Below are 20,775 nucleotides of genomic sequence, written 5' to 3'. Positions count from 1 at the left end.
GATGACTTTCTTCCATTGGCCATGAGACTTAACTGGGATAGAGTTGTGGATCAAAGAACGCCATTTCCAATTTATTTTAAAATGAGTTCAGAACAGCATAATGTAATATTTGCTAAGTAAACTAATTATAACATTATGAAGTTATCAAGTATAATTTTAGAACTTTTTAACAAAGGAGAAATTTTCTGTTAGCATTTCAACTAAGATTTTTCCTGATCATCACTGATTTTCTTGTATTTGTTTGCACTGTAGCTCCTTTTTCTCGCTTTCTATGAAGTAAGCACTTCCATATCCATTACCTGATTTCTCCTGGAAAAATATATTTGTGTTGTATAATAACAGTGATTCTTTCCATAAGAAAGAATTGTCCTTTCCACAAGCAAGTATTCTTATGTTGAGTTATTTTTAACATGAACTGAGTTATTCATATGCAAATGAAATTTACATTTGTCCCTAGAAATGATCTAGGAAGTAGTGAACATCCTTTTTTTAGCATGTTTACTGTCTTAAAACTATTGTATTAAATTATTATAGCTCCAAATGGTAAACAGTTAGTGCCTTTGTATTTAAACTATAAAACTCCTGGGCCTCCCCAGTGGCACAGCGGTTGAGCGCTGGGTTACGAAGCTGCCCGCAGCCTCTGCAGAGCCCATTCGATCCCCGGCTGCTCCCCGGCCACCACATGGCACGCAGACCTCTCCTGCCGCCCGCTGCTCCCCTCAGCAGTGTACTTTGGTCCTTCTGCCTGCTCTGCTCCCCGCTCTTGCTCTGGTGAATTCTCTCACCCTCCCGCGCTTCTGACTGTACCCAGTGCTTGTATGTATGTATGTATAAATAAATAAATAAATAAATCTTTAAAAAAAAATAAATAAACTATAAAACTCCTTGTATATTTTGCTTCCAATATATTTGCCCTTTTTTAAAAACCTAACAATAGGATGGTCTGGGTCTTCAAAAAACTCAGAATGTATTTGTAAAAGTAACAGCACACATGATACAAGACAGCATCATAAATACCAAATATTTTAAAGTAGTTATCATACCCTAGATAGTCCCAGGAAATTGCAAAGTGGGGTTTATTTGAACTCTGAGAATGAAATAGATTAGGTTGAAAGTTTTTAAATCCCTGAAATTTAGTTTTAAAGAAAATATCAGTAGCATGTGCCTGGTTCCCTTTCATGCTAAATGTGCCCCTGATTTAAGGGTAGTGCTCTGAATTAAGATTATAATGGTCCATTTCATTTTAGAGCATCTTGGCATGTCTTGATTAGCATTGGGTCATTCTTGTCCAGAAATAAGTGGAATCAGTTCCACCTATGCATTTGACCTGATTCAGCCAGGAAAAGCTTTCTAGAATTGAGTTTGAATCTTCTGGGCCAATCTCAACTTCAATCCCAAATCTTGAGCTAAGTATATATAGTGACCTAATTGATGGTATGGACTTTGGAAAGCATTTTCTTTATTTAAATAAAACGCTTATCAGACTGTGCTAGTGAAATTCTTCATGAATCAAATTCTCTCCAATTTGGAGCTGAATTATTCAATAGCTACATTTTCCAGAATAGTTAAGCTAAATATCATTCTTAGCTTTAAAATCTCCTATCTAAGCAATAAATGAAAATTGATAATGAGGAAAATGGACCTTTATAGATGTTATTAGTATCAATTGCATCTTAGTTTAGTTGCACTACCAATCCTTTCTAACATTTTAGTGGTACATTTGTTATTAAATTAATAAAAGCAATTGCTGAGAGCAATTTTGAACTGTTTTTTTTTTTTTAGTGCTTCTTAAATAAAAATATTTGAATACTGTTTTTCTCAGAGACCCGCATGCTGATGATGGTAAAGAAGACTTTGAAGAGAGAACAGACAGTGAAATGAGGACATCACATGAAGCCAGAGGTAGCCTCAATAATCTTATATTATTGATGGGTCTTACTATTAATACTTAGTAATCAAAACTTAACTGGAAAACAGCATCATTTTTATGTTAAAGATATGCTCTATTTGGTTGGTTTGTTCCTTGTCTCAGGCAATAAAAGATTACTATTCAGGATAAATATAGTACATAATTAATAAAGATATGGACTCATCTCCAATCTATTTGAACTGTCTCATATATCTGTATAACACTGTGTATAAAGCTTGGTAAGACAATTCTGCTTGGTCCTTGTTATACATTTCCTTTGTTATGTTGATGTCACCTGTTCCATATGTTTAAAACTGAAAATGTGCATTGAAATCCAAATAGAATTAACATGGTCTTAACCTAATATTATAAGATGAAAAGAAAATCCCTTGTGTGAACGTTGTTTTAAGTTGTATCAGAGTAATTTGTTGCACGTCTTTGCAAAATGGTTTAACTAAACAGTGGAGTCATGATGACTTTTAGTCATAATACATGCATAGCTGTATAATTACTATTTATTTATCATAAGAAAACTTTGGTCTGATTATGATTTTAATAATTGTCCTTGGGGACATTGCTTTTCACATGCAGAGTTCTGATTTTTAAATAAGATTTGAGAGTGGCACCTAAAAAACTTTTTGCCTGTAGTGAATATTCCATAACTGATGCCTTGGCTTTCATAAAGCAATAGTTTATGATTAATTTAAAAGTTACATTCATTGCTATCATCAGAATGTTTTACGGTGCTTAGTGTAGTACCCTATACAAACCCTGAAGTTGACCAAGGTTTGAATACCGGATCTGCTGCCAGCTGACTTGTGGTCTTGGACATTTCACAGCACCTCTCAGAGCTGGTTTACTGATCTGTCCAGAAGAATGATGATGGTAACTTCCTCATAGAGTTGTCATGGGGACTAAGTACAATAACTTGCTTAGAATAGTGCCTGGCATATTGTAAATGCTATGCAAGTATTTGATGTTTTTAAATGTATCTGGTCATTTAAGGAAGAAAAGCAGTTTATGGAAGTTTAGACATCATGCCTTATTGGATTTTTTAGAGAAAGGCTTCCGCTTTTATTTGTGAGTTGTAACAGTAGAGAGGTCAGGAGCATAGCCTTTATTCTTGTCTCAGCTCCACCACTTACTAGATGTGTGGCTGGCTCTGGACAGAGGTTTTAACCTGTTTGTGTAAATTTGACTTAATAGTTCCTGCATCATTGGATTATGGTGAGGATTCAATCATTTGTTGTCTAAGTATTGACAACTAGTTGCTGCAATTGCTGTTTTGTGGAATCCTTGTCCACTGCATGGAATATTTGGTCATTGAAAGTTTAGATAGATCCTAATAAAATCTTTCAGACTGAACTTTTTGACATTTTTACTTTCTTCCTAACTTTTTGATCTGTTTAACTTTTCATTTTAATTGTTGAACTGATTTTGATATTTTTTTTCTGAAAATCACTTAGTTAATGGAAAGTTAAGGTTTATTGGTCCTCCTTGGTGGTGCAAGGGGTTAAGCACAGCATGATGAAGCAATCTGCAGTCTGTGCAGCACGAGTTCGATCCCCGGCCAGCCAGGGAACAACCCACATGGTACAGCAGACCTCTCCTGTCTCGCACGCTGCTCCCCTCAGCAGTGTATTTCACTCAGTCTGCCTGTTCCACTTCCCACTCTGTCTCTGGTGAATCCTCTCAACCCCCGCATCAGCGTAAATAAATAAATCTTTAAAAAAGAAAAGAAAGTTAAGGTTTATTAATGGAAAGTTAAGGTTTATTATTTGCTCTCTCTGATAGATTTATGTCTTCTCAAACTTTATGTATATTTGCCCTATTTTTTATTCAAATTGTATGAACTTTTCTGTTATTATTCTTTCCAAAAAAACATTGCTAGAGGCCTCCCCAGTGGCGCAGCAGTTGAGCGCTGGGTTGCGAAGCTGCCTGCAGCCTCTGCGGCACCAGTTTGATACCCGGCTGCTCCCCGGCCACCGGAGGAGGGTCCCACATGGCGCGCAGACCTCTCCTGCCGCCCGCTGCTCCCCTCAGCAGTGTACTTCGGTCCTTCTGCCTGCTCTGCTCCCTGCTCTGGCTCTGGTGAATTCTGTCACCCTCCCGCACTTCTGACTGTACCCAGTGCTTGTATAAATAAAAATAAATCTTTAAAAAAAAAATTGCTAGGTTTTATATGTAACTCTTAATCTTGTGGTTTTCCAAGTCATTTGTTTTTATTATTTTTCTTACCTTTAAAGCCTATATAGTGCAATATGCACATATTACTTCTGTGTTATTTTTTTATTAGCGAAAGGGTACTTCATAAAAAGTGTTGCTTTGAGAATTTTTGCACATATGTTCCTAAATGGGATTTGCCTATTAATATCTCATCCCATTTTAGCCTACAAAAATGTGTGTGACAACTTTTCTGTTTCAAATTCTTGAAATATTTTATATAAAATTAATTTTATCTGAGTAAACTCATCTCAGGGTTGTCAGCTTTCATCCAACTTCTTTCTTAACTTTAGATTTTCTTTATCTTTTGGAATTTTTTTTTCCAGATTCACTTTGTATGAACAGCTTTGGATGTCACTTCCTGATTTTGCCATTTCGTAATGTTGGCTGTCTTTATTTGCACACCATGACCTTCAGTCCCAAACAAAATCTTTCGGTATCTGAGGGCTCCTTTCTTTGGTTAAGTTGGGGATTATCTCAGTCCTAGTCAGCAAGGGACTGTGTTCTCCTGGCTCTCAGTTCTCAACTGATATGGTGAGCAAGTTTCTGGAAGCAGACATTGAGAGTGTTGTGTGTGGGATATTTGTTAGTGAGTGTTCCTGGAAATAATTCTAGTGAGACAACACTGGGTAGAATGAGAAGTTGAACTGTGCGACAGTCACAATAGAGGCCTCCACTAATACCAGCAAGAGCTCCAGATGGTCTTTGGAGATTCCCAAATTCAGGCAAGAGAATTCAGGCCTTTGATCTCTATATTGACCAATCCTTGGGTGTTGTTTGGGAGGGGGCCATGACCTTGGGCAAGGAGGCTTCCTTAGGCTTAGAGCATTGGCTGAGGGGAAGACAACTCTGAGACATTCGTCAAGTAGGAGAATGAATGTCTTAGTTCTGAAGTGCAATTTGGATAGCCTCACAATGTCCACTGTACTCAACCAGTTATTTGGTCTCTGATTTTCCTTGAAGAAAAATAAACCAAAATATCTTTTCACATATGTGGGATTAGGCCAGCCCAACTCAGCCCAGTTTTTTAGTTTCAAAAAATGAGCCTGGCTACTAAATTTAATCTTTCACTTTTTGCTCAAAATGTCATTACCTTTATTGATTTACTTTTAGAACCAGATCTTCCTTAAATACAAAAAGATTCCTTTGGTTATATTTTGATTATTATTTCTGGTCTATTTGTTCTCCATTTTGACTGCTCATAACTATTATTCTTGGGTTAGGTCCATGAGATGATATTCAAAATATTTAACAATTTGTTTGGCAGCCACCTTGAGCAGCACAGTTAAAATAAACACTGGCATCTTAATGCTGGAGCGGCGTCTTAGAGGCTCCCAGCTATACCTGGAGTTACTCTTCACAGCTGGCTCTCAGGGAACTCCCACTTGAGGCTGGCCTCATGGTGGGAATGGCTATACCCACCAATGTGAAGTTGTTTTTTAACATTTTAACAACTTACACATTTCTGATGTTCTAGTCATTGTTTCTCAAGTGGAAATATCTTACTCAGATTATCAATCTGTCAAGTCTAGTATGTACTGTCTTTCCATGAACTTTATCATGAATTTTTAACAACTTAAATAATGTGGATACTTACCAGAAATACAAAAACAGTCCAAAGCTTTTTTTAATTATAATTTATAATTATATTTTAGAAATTATTTTTATACAGTTAAAAGCTTAGAATTAGTTCTTCAGTTGTGGTCAAGAGATTATTGGTGTTTAAAAGTATCCTCAAGAACTATGGGATGTACTATATCGAGAACATGTCTCAATCTTGGGTATAACTTAACATTACTAAGGGTGACTTTTAACTTCATTCCAGCTTATTTTTGATATAAGGGAGGCTTAGAGTTTGGCTCAGAGAAAACAGTTCAAGTACGGTTCTGTGATAGCTCCCAGGGCCCCAGAAATACATGTCATCTAGGTGGCCAGAGTAGGGTGACTGTCAGCCTCACAGGCACATGGTTGATAATTCAGCCAGGGCCCCAGCTTCAACTCCAGAATCAGCTAAAACACTTGTATGCATTATTCACATGGTCTCACCTATGACTTTATTCTCAAACACTGGCTTCATTTACAGCAAATAGCTCTGCTGTGGTTCAAATCTATGACTTTTGTGGCACCCAGGGCCATTCAGGACAGGAAAGATGGCTTCCTTGTCAATCCACATGCTTGTGTGATTCTAGATGCCCACCCTTCCACATGTACATTACAAGTGTTCTCCTTCCCCTGGTTTTTATTTTCCTATAATTTCCTACATTAGCTTATTCTTCTTTCATAACCTGTTTTTGTTTTGTAGAGGTCAGGGCTCCTGTTCCCTACTAAAAATCGTGTCAGTTTTCTGTCAATAAATCAATCCATTCTCTTTTTCTGATATTTTGTAGAACTTTTTATCAGAGAGCCCATGGTGATTTTATGTTTTATCATTTTTGAGTCCAGAGAAGTTTCCTCAAGTCTTCTGTGAGAACACTTACCCTCACGCTCCCATTTGGGTACTGGCAGAATTTCCCTTCCCAGCTGAGCCTGAAGGGCAGGTAAATCTGCTCCACTCTGGGCTCACATTCTTCAACCCACTGTCCTTCCTGATTTCATTCCCCCAATGGTGAAACCACCCCCTTTCAAGACTTCCCTGAGTGAGGGAGGGAATAGGAAAGGGAGAGAATATTCTTGCAATTTGAACAGTGTTTAGTATAGAGGCAACTAAGAAAGACCACCCTAAATTTCTTTATAATGTCAATGGGATTTAAGACTCAGTCTTCTCATGACAACTATTTTGTTTGATGTTTTAGGACAATTTTTTTTAACTGTTCCTAAAGAAATATCCACCGTGCTTGCTTTTTTTTTTTCTCCTAAAGATTTATTTATTTATTTTAAAGATTTATTTATTTATTTATACAAGAACTGGGGTACAGGCCAGATGTGTGGGAGGGTGAGAGGATTCACCAGAGACAGAGCAGGAAACAGAACAGGCAGACTGATGAAATACACTGCTGAGGGGAGCAGCGGGCGTGACAGGAGAGGTCTGTCGCTCCATGTGGGATCCTCGCCAGCCAGCAGGGATTGAACCGGTGCTGCAGAGGTTGTGGACAGCTTCACAGCACTGCACACAACTGCCTGTGCTACCAGGGGAGGCCCAGCCCACCATGTTTTTTCAGCTACTTCTGTTTAATTCATTGGAATATGTGTAATTATAAGTTTTTTGATGATTCTCACCAGGCTACAGATTTTGATCTTTAGGGGCTTTTTTTGGATCATAATTCATCACTTTTTTTCTTTTCTTCTTCCTTTTCCTCTTTCCTCCTCTCTCCTCTACCTAAGAGATAAAATAACTCATTCTCACTATTAGGAAGGCACATTAATAAAATTAAACACTTGATTCCTGGGACAGGTAATGGTTTTTGATTTGTTTGTTTTTCTCCTGCACAAAGGGTTGTATTACTTTTGTAATGTGCTAGTTTCTCACTTGAAAAGTCAGACTTGCTTTTTGCCTCCATATCAATTGATTTGTTATTTTGGCTGTTAACCTTGAGATGATCCTGAATTAAGTCTTTTGGAGCTAATTTTAGCTATGGTCCTTGATACTGTGATCCATTTATTTTAACCAATTACTATTGTTCATTGTTCTGTATTTAGTCCCAAGTTACTAACTCCATTAAAAAAAATAAAATTGGCTGAGAGATGTATTCCTCTTTAAGGTTTCACTTTTCCCTTTCACATTAAGACATTTTATAAGATTGTGAACTGTTAGCTCAAAAAGGTTATCGATTTACTTTCATTTTTGCTTATTTTACATTTGATTCTTTTGAGTATTATGCCTTTCTTTCAAGATAGGGATCACTTCTCGTCTTTGTGGATTCCTTATTATAGTCAGACAATTAGAACTCATTAAATTGTTTTAACAAAGATTATGGAGCTCATTAGTGGCAAAGCAGGGATTTGAATCAAGGTTTATCGGGCTCTTAAACTCATCCTCTTGACTGACCATGGCCTTAATTTGTACTAGGAGGTCCAGGGTCACTGTCTGATGCTATCCCTGTCTCACACTGTGACTTTGGGTCACTATCTGACAGTGTTAGTCTGGGTGTTTAAAGTCTGGACTTGTGCTTCCTCACTTTAGGGAGAGCTACCTCTTAGAATTGTTGGACCCTAAAATGAAACAAGGCTGTTGGAGGCTCTGGTCTCACTTCTGTCACTGGCTTGAAGGATGGGAATGAGTCAGAACAAGAGCCTCATGTTGTTGCTTGTCATTTCATGTGACTGAGGCTTGGAAATAGGAAACAGACTGGGGATCCTGTCTGAAAGTAGCAGGGAGCATGACAGTGCTTCTGCCCTTCCCTGGGACTTGCCCTGCTTGCTCACTCTATCAGGTAGTGTTTCTGTTGGCCCCTGTGCCATGGGGAACGGTCCCTATAGGTTCTCCCTCCATGATGGTGAGGACACTCTTTTACTAGAAGGCCTTGTGCTTAGATGGTGTTCCCTACATTGAAGATTTCTTGTCTTGATTCTGTGTGAAATATTGGAGGATAGTTCCTTCGGGATTACCTTCATCAAAAATGTCGTCTCACAAAGGTTAATCTTCTGCTTCACTTTTCCTACCCTAAGCCAAAAAAGGAATTTTAATACCTGTACTCCCAACCAGAATTGAAACATGGTGGCCAGACTTGATGCTGATTTCTACTTTGCATAACTACATTATTAGCTATTAAACTTCATTTCAAAAAAGTCTGCAAGAATATGCCATATTGGGTCTCCCTGGTGGCGCAAGGGGTTAAGAACTATGAAGCTATTCACAGCCACTGCAGCATGAGTTCAATCCCGGGCCAGGGAGCTACCCACATGGTGCAGCAGACCTCTCCTGACTCACCTGCTGCTCCCCTCAGCAGTGTGTTTCAGTAAATCTGCCTGTTCTGCTCCCCTCTCTGTCTCTGATGAATCCTCTCAACCCCAACACCTCTGACCTGTACCCCAGTTCTTGTATGCATAAATAAATAAATCTTAAAAAAAATAAAGTCTATGCCATATTGACATAAACTTCTATGGGTTTGATACAGTGTAAGCTTGGATAAATTATTGCCAAATGAACAGGTTTCCATGTAGTAAACTACCATTCTTTATATATCAGCTTAAGAAAAAAACTCCTTTTTTGATATTTGATATTTTTGATATTTGATTTGATATTTGTCTAGAAGGTTGAAAAAAAAGTAAAACCATACAAACATCCATAGTTATTTCTCTTAATATTATTCCAACTTGACATTTTTTTTTGCAAGTTACTGAAGTAAGGCTTCTGTATCTTACCATTTTTGAGTAACAATAAGTAGTTTATTTAATATTATCTTCTGGCTTGATATAACTTTTATTATCAAAGTAATGCCTATTTATTATAGAATAATTAACAAATGCAGGTAAGTAAAATGAAGGAAATCAAAGTTAGCTGTAACTTAATTTCTAAGATATCATCTTTTTTTTAAAGATTTACTTATTTATGCATATAAGAACTGGGGTACAAGCCAGAGGTGTGGGGGATGAGGACTCACCAGAGACAGAGTGGGGAACAGACAAGGCAGAATGACTGAAATACACTGCTGAGGGGGGCAGTAGGAGAGACAGAAGAGGTCTGCTGCACCATGTGGGTAGCTCCCTGGCCAGGGATCAAACTCATGCCACAGTGGCTGCAGATAGCATCATAGGTTGCGTCTTAACCCCTTGCACCACCAGGGATGCCCTCTAAGATATCATCTTATGAATTTTGGTGTTTGTTTTCTTAAATGTTTTATCTCTGAAATAATATACAGACTTCTTTGCAAACTGATTCTTTAGCTGAATAATAGTGTAGCCATTTTCACATAAATATACTTCTTAGAAGAAAATATTCCCTCTATGAATGGACTTAGTATCATTTAATGAACCAATCTCTATTAGGTGTATATGCTTGTTTTCGTCTGTCTCTTACTATTATAAATGCTATGGCAGGAATCCTCTGTGGTAATTTGATTAGGGGAGCGCGCGCGCGCGCGCGCGTGTGTGTGTGTGTGTGTGTGTGTGTTAGAGAGAGAAGAGAACACTAATAAGTGACTTATGTAAGTTTAAAGCAGTTTATTTCTCTCTCATGTAAAGGAAGTCCAGAGGTACATGGGTCTAGGATTTAATGGTACTCAATATTAGCAGGAAATCAAATTCCATTTCTCTTCTTGGCTCTGTCTTGCAATGTTTATTTTCATGGCCCTATCTTTTGAGTGCCAACCATTCATGGTAGGAAGGAGAGTTGGGGTGAGGGAGAAGGGGTAAGTACCTTAGGGTTCTCTCATCCTTTAAGGGCACTTCCAAGATGTGGCAAACATCGTTTCTTCCATTAGTCATAAGGCCACATCCACCTGCAAGATTAGATGGGAACATGGAATCTTCACTCTGGGTTCAGTGATGTACTTTCACAGAGAACTTCCACTGTAACTTCTTTTAAAAGATTTATTTATGTATACAAGAACTGGGGTACAGGCCAGAGGTGTGGGGGGTGAGAGGGCTCACCAGAGACAGAGTAGGGAACAGAGCAGGCAGACTGACTGAAATACACTGCTGAGGGGAGCAGCGGGTGAGACAGGAGAGGTCTACTGCACTATGTGGGTTTCTCTTTGGCCAGGGATCGAACTCATGCTGCAGTGGCTGCGGACAGCTTCATAGATTATGTCTTAACCCCTTGCACCCGCAGGGAGGCCCACCACTGTAACTTTCTTACAGGTGATTGCTAGCATTCATGCTTACTTAGGATGAATTTCTAGACTTGCAGTTACTGAATCAAAGGATAATAACTCACAGGGAAACTGCTTTAGGTGACAGAAAAGACTTCGCCAATAGCTTCTTCAGACTTTGAGAGTTATATAGTATGATGATGATAAGAATGAGAAACATTACTTTGTTTCACTGTAAACTGTGACCCCATCAATCTAGAAAGTTCTGCAGACCCTGATGGTGGTAAGCACCTGCAGGTTCTGTGCAGGGAGTGAATATTTGAAATTTAAATGTAAAAAGAGATGCTCATATTACAGTCCACATACGATGCAATATCTCTTGGCTTGTACAACCAGAGATCTTTATGGTGTTGTATTTTAAGACTGGGAACTACTTTTTAGTTCGCCCTAGCCTGACTTCTGGAAATCTTCTAATTTAGGTTTAAAAAAATTCCTTTCCTCTATTTTCTAACAAAAAATCTGATCTCTATGTCTCCTTTACATGGCCAGAAGATCCTCGGTGTCTAACTCTGTTTGTCTTGGTCCTACCTATTATTTAAAAATGTTACACTTTTAAAGAATCTTTTAAAGAAAGTGATTATTTGATTGACTCCTAGTCTGATTAGATTGATTTGTTCATAAATATAATGAAAATTATTTTTCTCTGCACTGTACTGTTTCTTGTTTCAGCAAAATATATTCTAGAGGATGACACCTTCAGATCTGCCAATAAATAATATCAATTGTTGGACCAAGAATCAGGAGAAATTACTATTCCCATTCTGTACTGTTTTTAGTTATTCTCTGTCAATCTAAAAAATTTATACCTTTATTTCCTGCCAGTCTAAAATACTATTACCTATAGCATTTATGTCCTAATTTGTTTCTACTCTATTAAAATAGAATAAAAGCTTTTTTTTTCATTTTAGCAGTTTTTAATGAAAGTTGTATATAAGACTATTTTATTCCTGCATCTTCTCAATTGTTTCTTCCTTGTATTTGCCCTTTTCCTTTCCTACTTGGCGAGATTTGGCTTTGCGCTCTAGGATCTTTTTGCGGTCTTTGTCCAGCTTTAGTCTAGTGATAACCACCTTGCGGGGGTGAATGCCCACATGAACAGTTGTGCCATTTGCCTTCTCCAGCTGCACTCTTTTAATGTAGATGACAAATTTCTTCCTGTAAACCTGGACTACTTTGCCAATTTGCTGTCCTTTATAATGTCCCCGAACAACCTGAACTTCATCATCCATCTGGATGGGCATGGATTGAACACTGTAGTTCTGCCTCAGCTCTTTGGAAAGAGGGGAAGACATGATCTTCCTACGAATGTGGGAAGGTGCATTGAAATGCCTTTTACGATTCTTGCTCCGGTCAGAAGTCACAAAGGGATTGAACTTCATTTTGGCCGCCGGTGCTTCAGCGATGGCCACAAAAGGGAAAAGCAAAGCTTTTTTTTTTTTTTTTTTTTTTTAAGGAAAAAAGTGCCACAGGAAGTTACTGCTTTTTACTGGTGGGAGGGAGAGCATTTATGGTCATACCTTCCTAAAAGTCACTTCAGAATTTCTGTGTCCCGTATTTTTGTTACGGGTACTCCATCTTCCCTGTCCTTCCTTCCTTCACTCCCTGGTGTTCCACAAAAAAAAACATATCCCTCAGATTCACAAAACATCAAAAGTCAGTTTGACAATATCTAGACAAAGTGAAAAGCTTCTAAATAGTAATATATTAGCTTTAAAAAGTCAGTAAGGGCCTCTGCGGTGGTGCGGTGGGTTGAGGGCAGTGCTGTGAAGCTGTCCACAGCCTCTGCAGTGCGGGTTCGATCCCTGGCTGGCCAGGGAGCTACCCACATTGTGCAGCAGACCTCTCCTGTCTCGCCTGCTGCTCCCCTCAGCAGTGCTTTCGATCGTCTGACTGTTCTGCTCCCCACTCTGTCTCTGGTGAATCCTCTCACCCTCCTGCTCCTCTGGCCTGTACCCAGCTCTTGTATAAATAAGTAAGTCTTTTTAAAAAAAGTCAATAAGAACTAGACTTAAGTCACCCAGTCACTTCTCTATCAATGGTGCTGAGTTGAATAGAACTGAAGAACTGTGTAAGCACAAGACCATAAACCAAACAGGGTGGGGAGAAAAGAGTTTGACCATATCCCTTTTTGGTAGGTTCTCATTTTGGGAAACTTCAAAAACTTAGGAGATTAAAAAAATATTCTTTTTATGTGCAGGCAAATAGCATAAGAGTAGGGTGATAAGAAATATGACTTTACTACAATGGTGGTGGCAGAAATGTCTTCCAGAATCAGTCAGTCAGAAGCAGGACCAGTGGTTAGAGTCAGTAAGAGATTTTTTTTTTTTTAATTCACTATTATGACTTTCTAACTTTCAGAGATATTCAAATTTTAGATTAGGGTAGTTTAAGAGAGAAGTTAATAAAGAAGCACAGCAGAATAGTAGGAATACATTTTTTTAATTGCCACTTATAATAGCATCAGAATGCACCAGATACATAGGAATACATTTAACAAAAGATGTGCAAGACGGCTTCGTGAAAATGACAAAGCACTGAAGAGAAATGTTTAAAAAAGATCCAAAAATATAGAGGGATATATTTTGTTCTTGGATGAAAGATTCAATATTGTGACGATGTCATTTCTCACCAAATTGGTCTAGCATTCCTAGTTTAAATCCTAGCTTTGTGTGTATTTACTGACCCAATATTTTATTAAAATGCAAAGGGACAAAGATAGTCAAAACAATCTTGAAGGATATCTAGATCTCAGATATCAGTACACTTATAGAGTGATAGTAAAAAAAAATCTGTGGGTTGGTGTTAAGAGATCAGTGAATCAGAATAGAGAATCAGGAAACACAAACACATTAATAGCTATATTAATGCTGGCACAGCAGTCAAATGGGAGGAAAGATGAACTAATCAATAATCATGGTGAGACACATAGAAGTCCATGTGAAAGAAGCATGAGTATTGATCCTTCACATCATATCCCAAAAATAAATCTCATGTGAAAGGCAAAATATAAAGTAGTTAAAGGAAAACAGAGGAGGCTGTCTTCAGGACCTTGGGTTAAACAAAGATTTCATTTAGGAACATTCAAAGCACTAACTATAAAATTTAAAAAATTAGTAAATTAAGCTATATTACAATTAAGAACTATTGTGTTGGAAGGAAATGTCAGTAACATATCTCTAAAAAAGAGTCCAACCCAGACTATATATAGATAACTTCTAATAACCAGATAGTCCTCTGGATAAATGAGCATAAAATATAAATTATTCACAAAAAGAGTTCTTGCTATGGCTAATAAATATAGGAAAAGGGTATCAGTTTCATTAGTTATCAGACAAATGCAATTGTAAGCACAATGTGATGCCACAACATATACCACCAAAGTGGTTAAGATGAAAAAGACAATACCACAAGCTGATAAGGATGTAGACCATTAGGAATATTCTTTTTTTTAATATATATATATATATTATTTAGTTATTTATAAAAGCACTGGGTACAGTCAGAAGAGCGGGAGGGTAAGAGAATTCACCAGAGTCAGAGCGGGGAGCAGAGCAGGCAGAAGGACCGAAGTACACTGCTGAGGGGAGCAGCGGACGGCAGGAGAGGTCTGCACGCCATGTGGGACCCTCCTCTGGTGGCCTGGGAGCAGCCGGGAATCGAACCAGCGCTGCAGAGACTGTGGGCGGCCTCGCAACCCAGAGCTCAACCGCTGCGCCACCAGGGAGGCCCCATTTGAAATATTCTTAAGTGTTAGTTGGTACATACAACTTATTTGGAAAAGGGGCAGAATTTGCTGCTCAGTGTACACAAATACTATGATATCCAAATTTCATTCTTCCTCATTTATGCAACAAAAATGCATGCATATGTTCCAGAAAATATTTTAAGAATGTTCACGGGCATACTGTTTGTAATAACCAAAAATTTAAAACAACTCAATGTCCATAAGCTCAAAATTAATTGTGGGATATTCCCAACAATGAAAAACTATATAGCAAAGAGCAGGTAGCTATAACTACATAGAGCACTGTGGGCGAATCTCACAAGTGTGCTGTGGAGAGAATGAGACCAGGAACCAATGCGAGGTAAAAAAATCTCTGGTGTTGGAAGTCAGCATAACCATTACCCTTGCTGGTTAGGTGGATAGAGGGGGTTCAGAGTATGTCACCATATTCTGTTCTATTTATTAAAATTCAGGTTGATTACTTGGGTGTGCTCAGTTGGTGAAGATTCTCTCAGTTGAACAAACTTAGGATATGTGTACAAACTTAGGATATGTGTGGCCTTCTTAAATTGTATCCTTCAAGATAAATACCTTTAAATATTCATAGAGATACAATAACCTAAATTAGATATTAGGCAGAAATTTGTGATGGAATTGAAATATCACTGTAGCTGAGCTGCTGGGTGAGGGGAGGAGTAAATTTGGGGGGGTGATAACTTTCTTCTAAGATGCTTTGAATAAGAAGTTTCCAGAGGAGATTTCTTTTCTCAAGGATCTTAAGGGAATATTTATGACAAACTGAGTCCCAATGACATAAAATCATTGCTAAAAAATAGTTACCTAAGGAGAGCAGCAGCAGACTAAGTTTGGTTTCAGAAGATCTAGGAGATAAATATTCTGTAGTTTCAATTCTGATCCCCATTTATGAAGAATGACAGAAGCATTTGCCTTTATGCTATCTTACTTTTATTGCAATAATTTCCTATTAGTTATTGCAAAAAAAAAGTTGACTGTTTAAAAAGTCAATGTGAATAGTACAAAGAAGTGGGAAGAACAAACAGTGCTGAGATGAAAGCAGAGAACAGATATAGTAGCTACAGGATAATCAAAGGGCTGGACCTGAGCCTGCTACTTGGCTGTGAATCGCAAAATCCAAAACCGAAAGGGAAACAAACGCAATTTTTTAAGGTGGAATTATTTTCCTTTCTGCTAAAGCACTGAGGCAAATTTCTTTTCTGATGCATTCAGAGGCAACATTGAGTCACGTAGTGCATGTGTACATTAGCAGATGATGTAGTAAACGATGTAAGTAGAATTTATAGATTGTTTTTAATAGTGACCTTGGCAAAGACAAAGAAGAATGTAATTATTCATTTGATGACCTCAAACAAGTAAGCAGTCAGTACTTCAGCAACGAAATGGGTTTATTTGGATATAACCAAAAGCATTTAAATAGTGAGGTCTCATGGCAAAACATGCTCATACTTCCCTGAACAAAGAAAGAAACCACCATATATAGATTTTAGAAGCGCTATTGTAAACAAGAGTCCATTGGAAGAATCTGCAAGTTCGAAGTGTAGTGGCTTATAATTGCTGCTTATCTCTTACTGACTGAACTGTTCTGGGCAGGAAGGAGACTCTTCTTTCCTCCCATTGGAGAGTCAGGGAATAGCTCTTCCATTTGAATTCTGTACTGTGCACTGATTGTACATGTATGCGGGCCCTCTCTACCTACCCAACCTCATTTAGTCAGGTTTCTGCATATTATTTTCCACAAGTTAATATAATGTTGAAAGGAAGCAGTGCTTTGACTAGTCCCTCTTCATCTCATTGTTGGAGGGAGACACAGACATTTGGGACTTGAGGTTCTTTTGCTTCTTTTCAGAGTGATTTTCCATTTATTTCAATTAACCAGGTACACGGGAAGAACCTCCTATACAGCAGGCACAGCGTCGATCGGCTGTCTTTCTGTCATTTAAGTCCCCAATTCCATGTCTGCCCTTGCGCTGGGAGCAGCAGAGCAAACTTCTTCCAACTGTAGCCGGAATCCCTGCCAGTAAAGTTTCGAAGTGGAGCACAGATGAGGTATACTTTTTTCTTGTCTGCCAGGAAACAGATATAGGATTGTTGGCTTAAAGAGTGGACATAATAAATGTGTGTAGGATTTAGTCTTTTTATTCTGAAAAAGAGGATATTATTCTGAATAGCAGCTAAAACATTCATTTCTATATTAAATGGTTTAAACTTGTAGCATTTAGATTTAGATTTCTTTTTTAAACTGGAGTTTTGTTACTGTTTTTGACAGGTGTCAGAATTCATCCAGAGCTTACCTGGATGTGAAGAACATGGAAAGGTGTTTAAAGATGAGGTAAGTGTTCCACTAAATTGCAGTATGTTCCTTAATAGGATCAAAGGGCTGGAATGCAGTGAACGGGGGAATGCTCTCAGTTGACGGGTGGGGGAAGGGATGGATCATGTTGAAGCTGACAAATGGATATGGCATTGTCTAACAAGAAACATTAATCAGTTGCATAAAATGTCTATATGTAAAAACAATGCCATTTACATAGGGAATATTGGTAAGTATCATAGCATGATGCCTCATAGCAGTAGCACTGGACTTATTTTAAAAATACATACACACAAAAGTAAATAGCACATATTTATGTAATTTATAACCCAGAAATAAGCAACGTTATATTTTTATATAATGTTATATTTTTAATAAAACAAAATGTTTATTATTTTAAGACAATATTAATTCCATTTTATGCTTATAATAAGCAATATTACTATTTGCTATAGAAGTCCTTAAAATCTTTCTTAAGATCAGAAAATTTTAATGTTTCTAGTAGTCCCATTAGAAGTAATAAACTGATAAAAGTATTTTTTTATTATGTTTACTGAAGTAATGGTTTATAACACTGTATATATTTTAGGGGTAACAAACCCTTAAATCTCTGCAATGTTTACAATAACTAATACTGATACTCATTACTGTCTGCTATTGGAAGATTGTTTTGTTAATTGTTTTCACCTACTGTCCAAAACGTCGGCATGAGGGATGATTAATATTGATGTCACCTGTACTGAGCCTTAAAACAAAAAGGGGATTCAGCTTCTCACTATAATGGGAGTCATGCTAGTTAAGTACAGCAGGGGCCATTCGCTAGAGATGTTTAAAAAAAAAGCTACTTGCCTGTCAACTTTTCTAAGCAGCACTGTCAATTATCACTCTGTTCTTGGCTACCAGATGGTAGAAGGAAGCCTAATCTCAGAAGGCTTTCCCCAAACATGAGCTGTCTCCTGTTATACGTGTAGCCATCAGCTGTTAAGAAGAGCCCACTTGCCATTAAGAGCTTCAGAGAGTACCTGGAGAGCTCATAATCCAGCCAGCAGGCCTGAGTGTAGTGGGATGAATGCCCGAGGATCTGATTTTTCAACATCCTTTTTCAGATTTATGTCCTTATTTCAAAATTGTTTTATTTTCTTTTTAGTTGATTTTTATTTGGCAGTTATTCAGATTTTCTTTTTCTTTCCATCACTCCTAAATGGTGTCCTCTGGACTACTCTGTTAATTTTCATCCCCTGACTAGACTTCAGTACAGGCTGTTAGTCTTTCTCTGGAAGAGTGATGATGTTATTACCTTTGAAAATGAGAAGAAAATATTTTTAAAATAAGTTTATAGAATATCTATTTTATAAATTCTATTTTTGGTTCTGCAGATACCTGGATAATCCATATAGACCCACCCTGTTAGTTTAAATAAGATTCAAGTTCAAATTCAAATATGTTATTTTTTTGAATAACTTTTTATTCATGGCATATTTTCTTTGGAGATAGTCCTCAGACATCAAATAGCCTCCAAGTTAAATCCTTCTCATCAGGGGTGACACAGTGAATATTTTTCTGTTCACAAGTATCATTCACCTTTATTCTCTCATCTTGTGAACTCTTGTTAAACTCCTAAATGTGTCTGTTACTCCAAGTAATGTTCTGATGAGAAAATTCACTCAGAAATAATAGGATACAATCCTTACTCTCTTAATATCTTACAAAACCAGCAGTTTCTGGTTTTGAATCCTAGACATAAACCATAATATATATGTAACTAAAGCCATGTAAATCATCTTTAAATGGCAAGGTCCAGGTGTTAGGATGGGCTATTATTATTTGAAGTCATCCTTAATTTCTCTTTCTCTTACACACACTACACCTCGTCTGTTGAAACGACTATTGTATGTATTTTTTAAAACATGTATAGATTCTTTTTTTTCCTCTACCGCCATTGCTGCCAACCTACTCTAAACCACCACTATCTCCTTTCTGGATTAATGTAATAACCTCCTAACCACTCTCTCTCTTTCTATTTTTGCCCTCGTACAATCTATTCCCAGCGTAACCAGGGTGATCCTGCTAAAACTAAGTCAAACCATGTCATTCCTCCATGCGTATCTTTGTAGTAGTAAATCAGAGTAAAAAGTCAAATCCTCCTCACTGGCCTAAATCTGACATCCATGTCCTCTCTCACCCTTGACCTCTTTGTCTACTGTGTTCCTTGCTTAGTCAGTTCCACATGCCAGCCTCCTGGCCATTCCCCACATTGTCCGGGTACTCTCTGGCTCTTTCTCTCTCTGAATGCTCTTCCTCCAGATGTCCCCAGGACTCCTGTTGCTCATCTGCCACCTTCTCAGTTAGTCCTACCCAAAAGAGGCCACCTGCCATTGCTCATGCATCCTTGCACCACCTTGCAACTCATCTTCCCAGAAAGCATTTTTTTTAACATAGCACTGATGACTTTTTGAAACTAATTGCTACTAAATAATTACTACTTAATTTGCTTATGTATGTTTTTTGCTAATAGCCTGTCTCTCTCTAGAATATAAATTCCACAGGGAGTTTTTGTTTGCTTATTACATTGGTTTAGTTTTTATCTGTTTAATTCTCTACTGTATCCCCAGGCTCAAAAAGAGCCTGGGCATTTTTGTATTTTTTTTTTTTTGAGTGAATATGCTCATACCTTTAAATGATGAGAAGCAAAGAGCATGTTGCTGTGATTTGCAAAGTTAAAGCTTTGGGAAAGAACTTTGAGGGCAAAGGAGAAATGTGGAATGCCCTGAATTCCAAATCCTCCTTCTCCACTTGGGCCACTAGCAAGCTGTAGACTCTTTGGAGTTAGACCAGTTTATGTGCATCACAGAAGCAAAAAAATGACAGTAATACATTGCCTGTCATCACTGTTCTTAGGAAGCACTTTCTTAAATTTATTTCCTCCCAGTTGAGGCTTTTCCTGGTGGCCACATATCAGAGCAGCCTGGTGTATTGTGCTCTCTGGCACCTGCCTTAAAAAGAGTTTTTCTTTTTAGTGTCACTATACAAATAATCATCTACCAAACCTTGCCCTTCTCATCCCTCTTCTAACTTTCACATCCCCGCTTTGCAGTTTTTTGAAAGTCCCTTTTCATCAGCCATAGGTCATGTTAAATTTTTACACAATCTCAGAAGGATATTTTGTAGAGCCCATGATTATAATAAGCCATTTAGTCTTTGTAGTGAGCGCCTGGGGAACTGGTGTGTAAGTTGACATTTCATTAATGATTTAGAAAACTTCTGTCGGACCATTCATTCTGATAAAATCTGCCTCGGTTGAGTAAAGTGCTAATAGATTTCCCTCTCTGCACAAATAAATGAGACCAGACCAAATGTTTCCAGAAAACAGTACAGCATTTGTCATACACTAAACTCATCTTACACTTGGAAATGAACATCGAATATCTCCTTCGAGTTTACAAGAGCGAGACGTTTCCTTACTGAAAATTAGCATACTTACTTTTTTTGCAGATAATTGTTAGTGAAGTTGTGTAAGATGACTCCAGTTCTTACTGATAACATATGTAAGCACATTAGACTTGCAGGTTTTTATTTTTAGAAGAAAGAGGGAAATGTTAAGAAGCAACTACTTAATTATTTCAACCTTCATTTAGTTAATTCTTTACAGAATTTGGAGTAGTATTAATTTACTAGGGCTGCCATAACAAAGTACAACAAACTGGAATTTATTGTCACCCAATTGTGGAGTCTACAAGTCCAAAGAAAGAAGTCCTTATGCATATTGTGCTTCCATTCTGGGAGGATTTCACCCTCCCCACTTTTTGAATCCAGGAGAAAT

General features: G+C 37.7%; 2 protein-coding genes across 3 annotated transcripts in view; one reads left to right on the top strand and one right to left on the bottom strand.

Annotated features, from left to right (window-relative positions):
* L3MBTL3 (L3MBTL histone methyl-lysine binding protein 3) overlaps nt 1-20,775 on the top strand; it is a gene marked incomplete at both ends in the record, with an annotated part of 87,245 nt that overhangs the window by 65,931 nt on the left and 539 nt on the right. For both annotated transcript variants that reach the window (XM_084227692.1, XM_084227693.1), the window contains 3 exons: nt 1,823-1,902; nt 16,521-16,690; nt 16,911-16,973. In XM_084227692.1, the coding sequence (XP_084083818.1) occupies nt 1,823-1,902; nt 16,521-16,690; nt 16,911-16,973 (313 nt within the window). The remainder of the gene's footprint in view (nt 1-1,822; nt 1,903-16,520; nt 16,691-16,910; nt 16,974-20,775) is intronic.
* LOC311166971 (large ribosomal subunit protein uL24-like) lies at nt 11,823-12,296 on the bottom strand (the record flags this gene model as incomplete). The annotated part of the gene is made up of 1 exon (XM_084227694.1): nt 11,823-12,296. The coding sequence occupies exon 1, from the start codon at nt 12,258-12,260 to the stop codon at nt 11,823-11,825; it is 438 nt and encodes a 145-aa protein (XP_084083820.1). The 5' UTR covers nt 12,261-12,296.

Source organism: Talpa europaea (genome assembly GCF_964194135.1).
Source record: "Talpa europaea genome assembly, chromosome: 2".
NCBI classification, from domain to species: Eukaryota; Metazoa; Chordata; class Mammalia; order Eulipotyphla; family Talpidae; genus Talpa; species Talpa europaea.
Note: the sequence above shows the minus strand (reverse complement) of the source record. Positions and strands in the feature narration are given on the sequence as shown.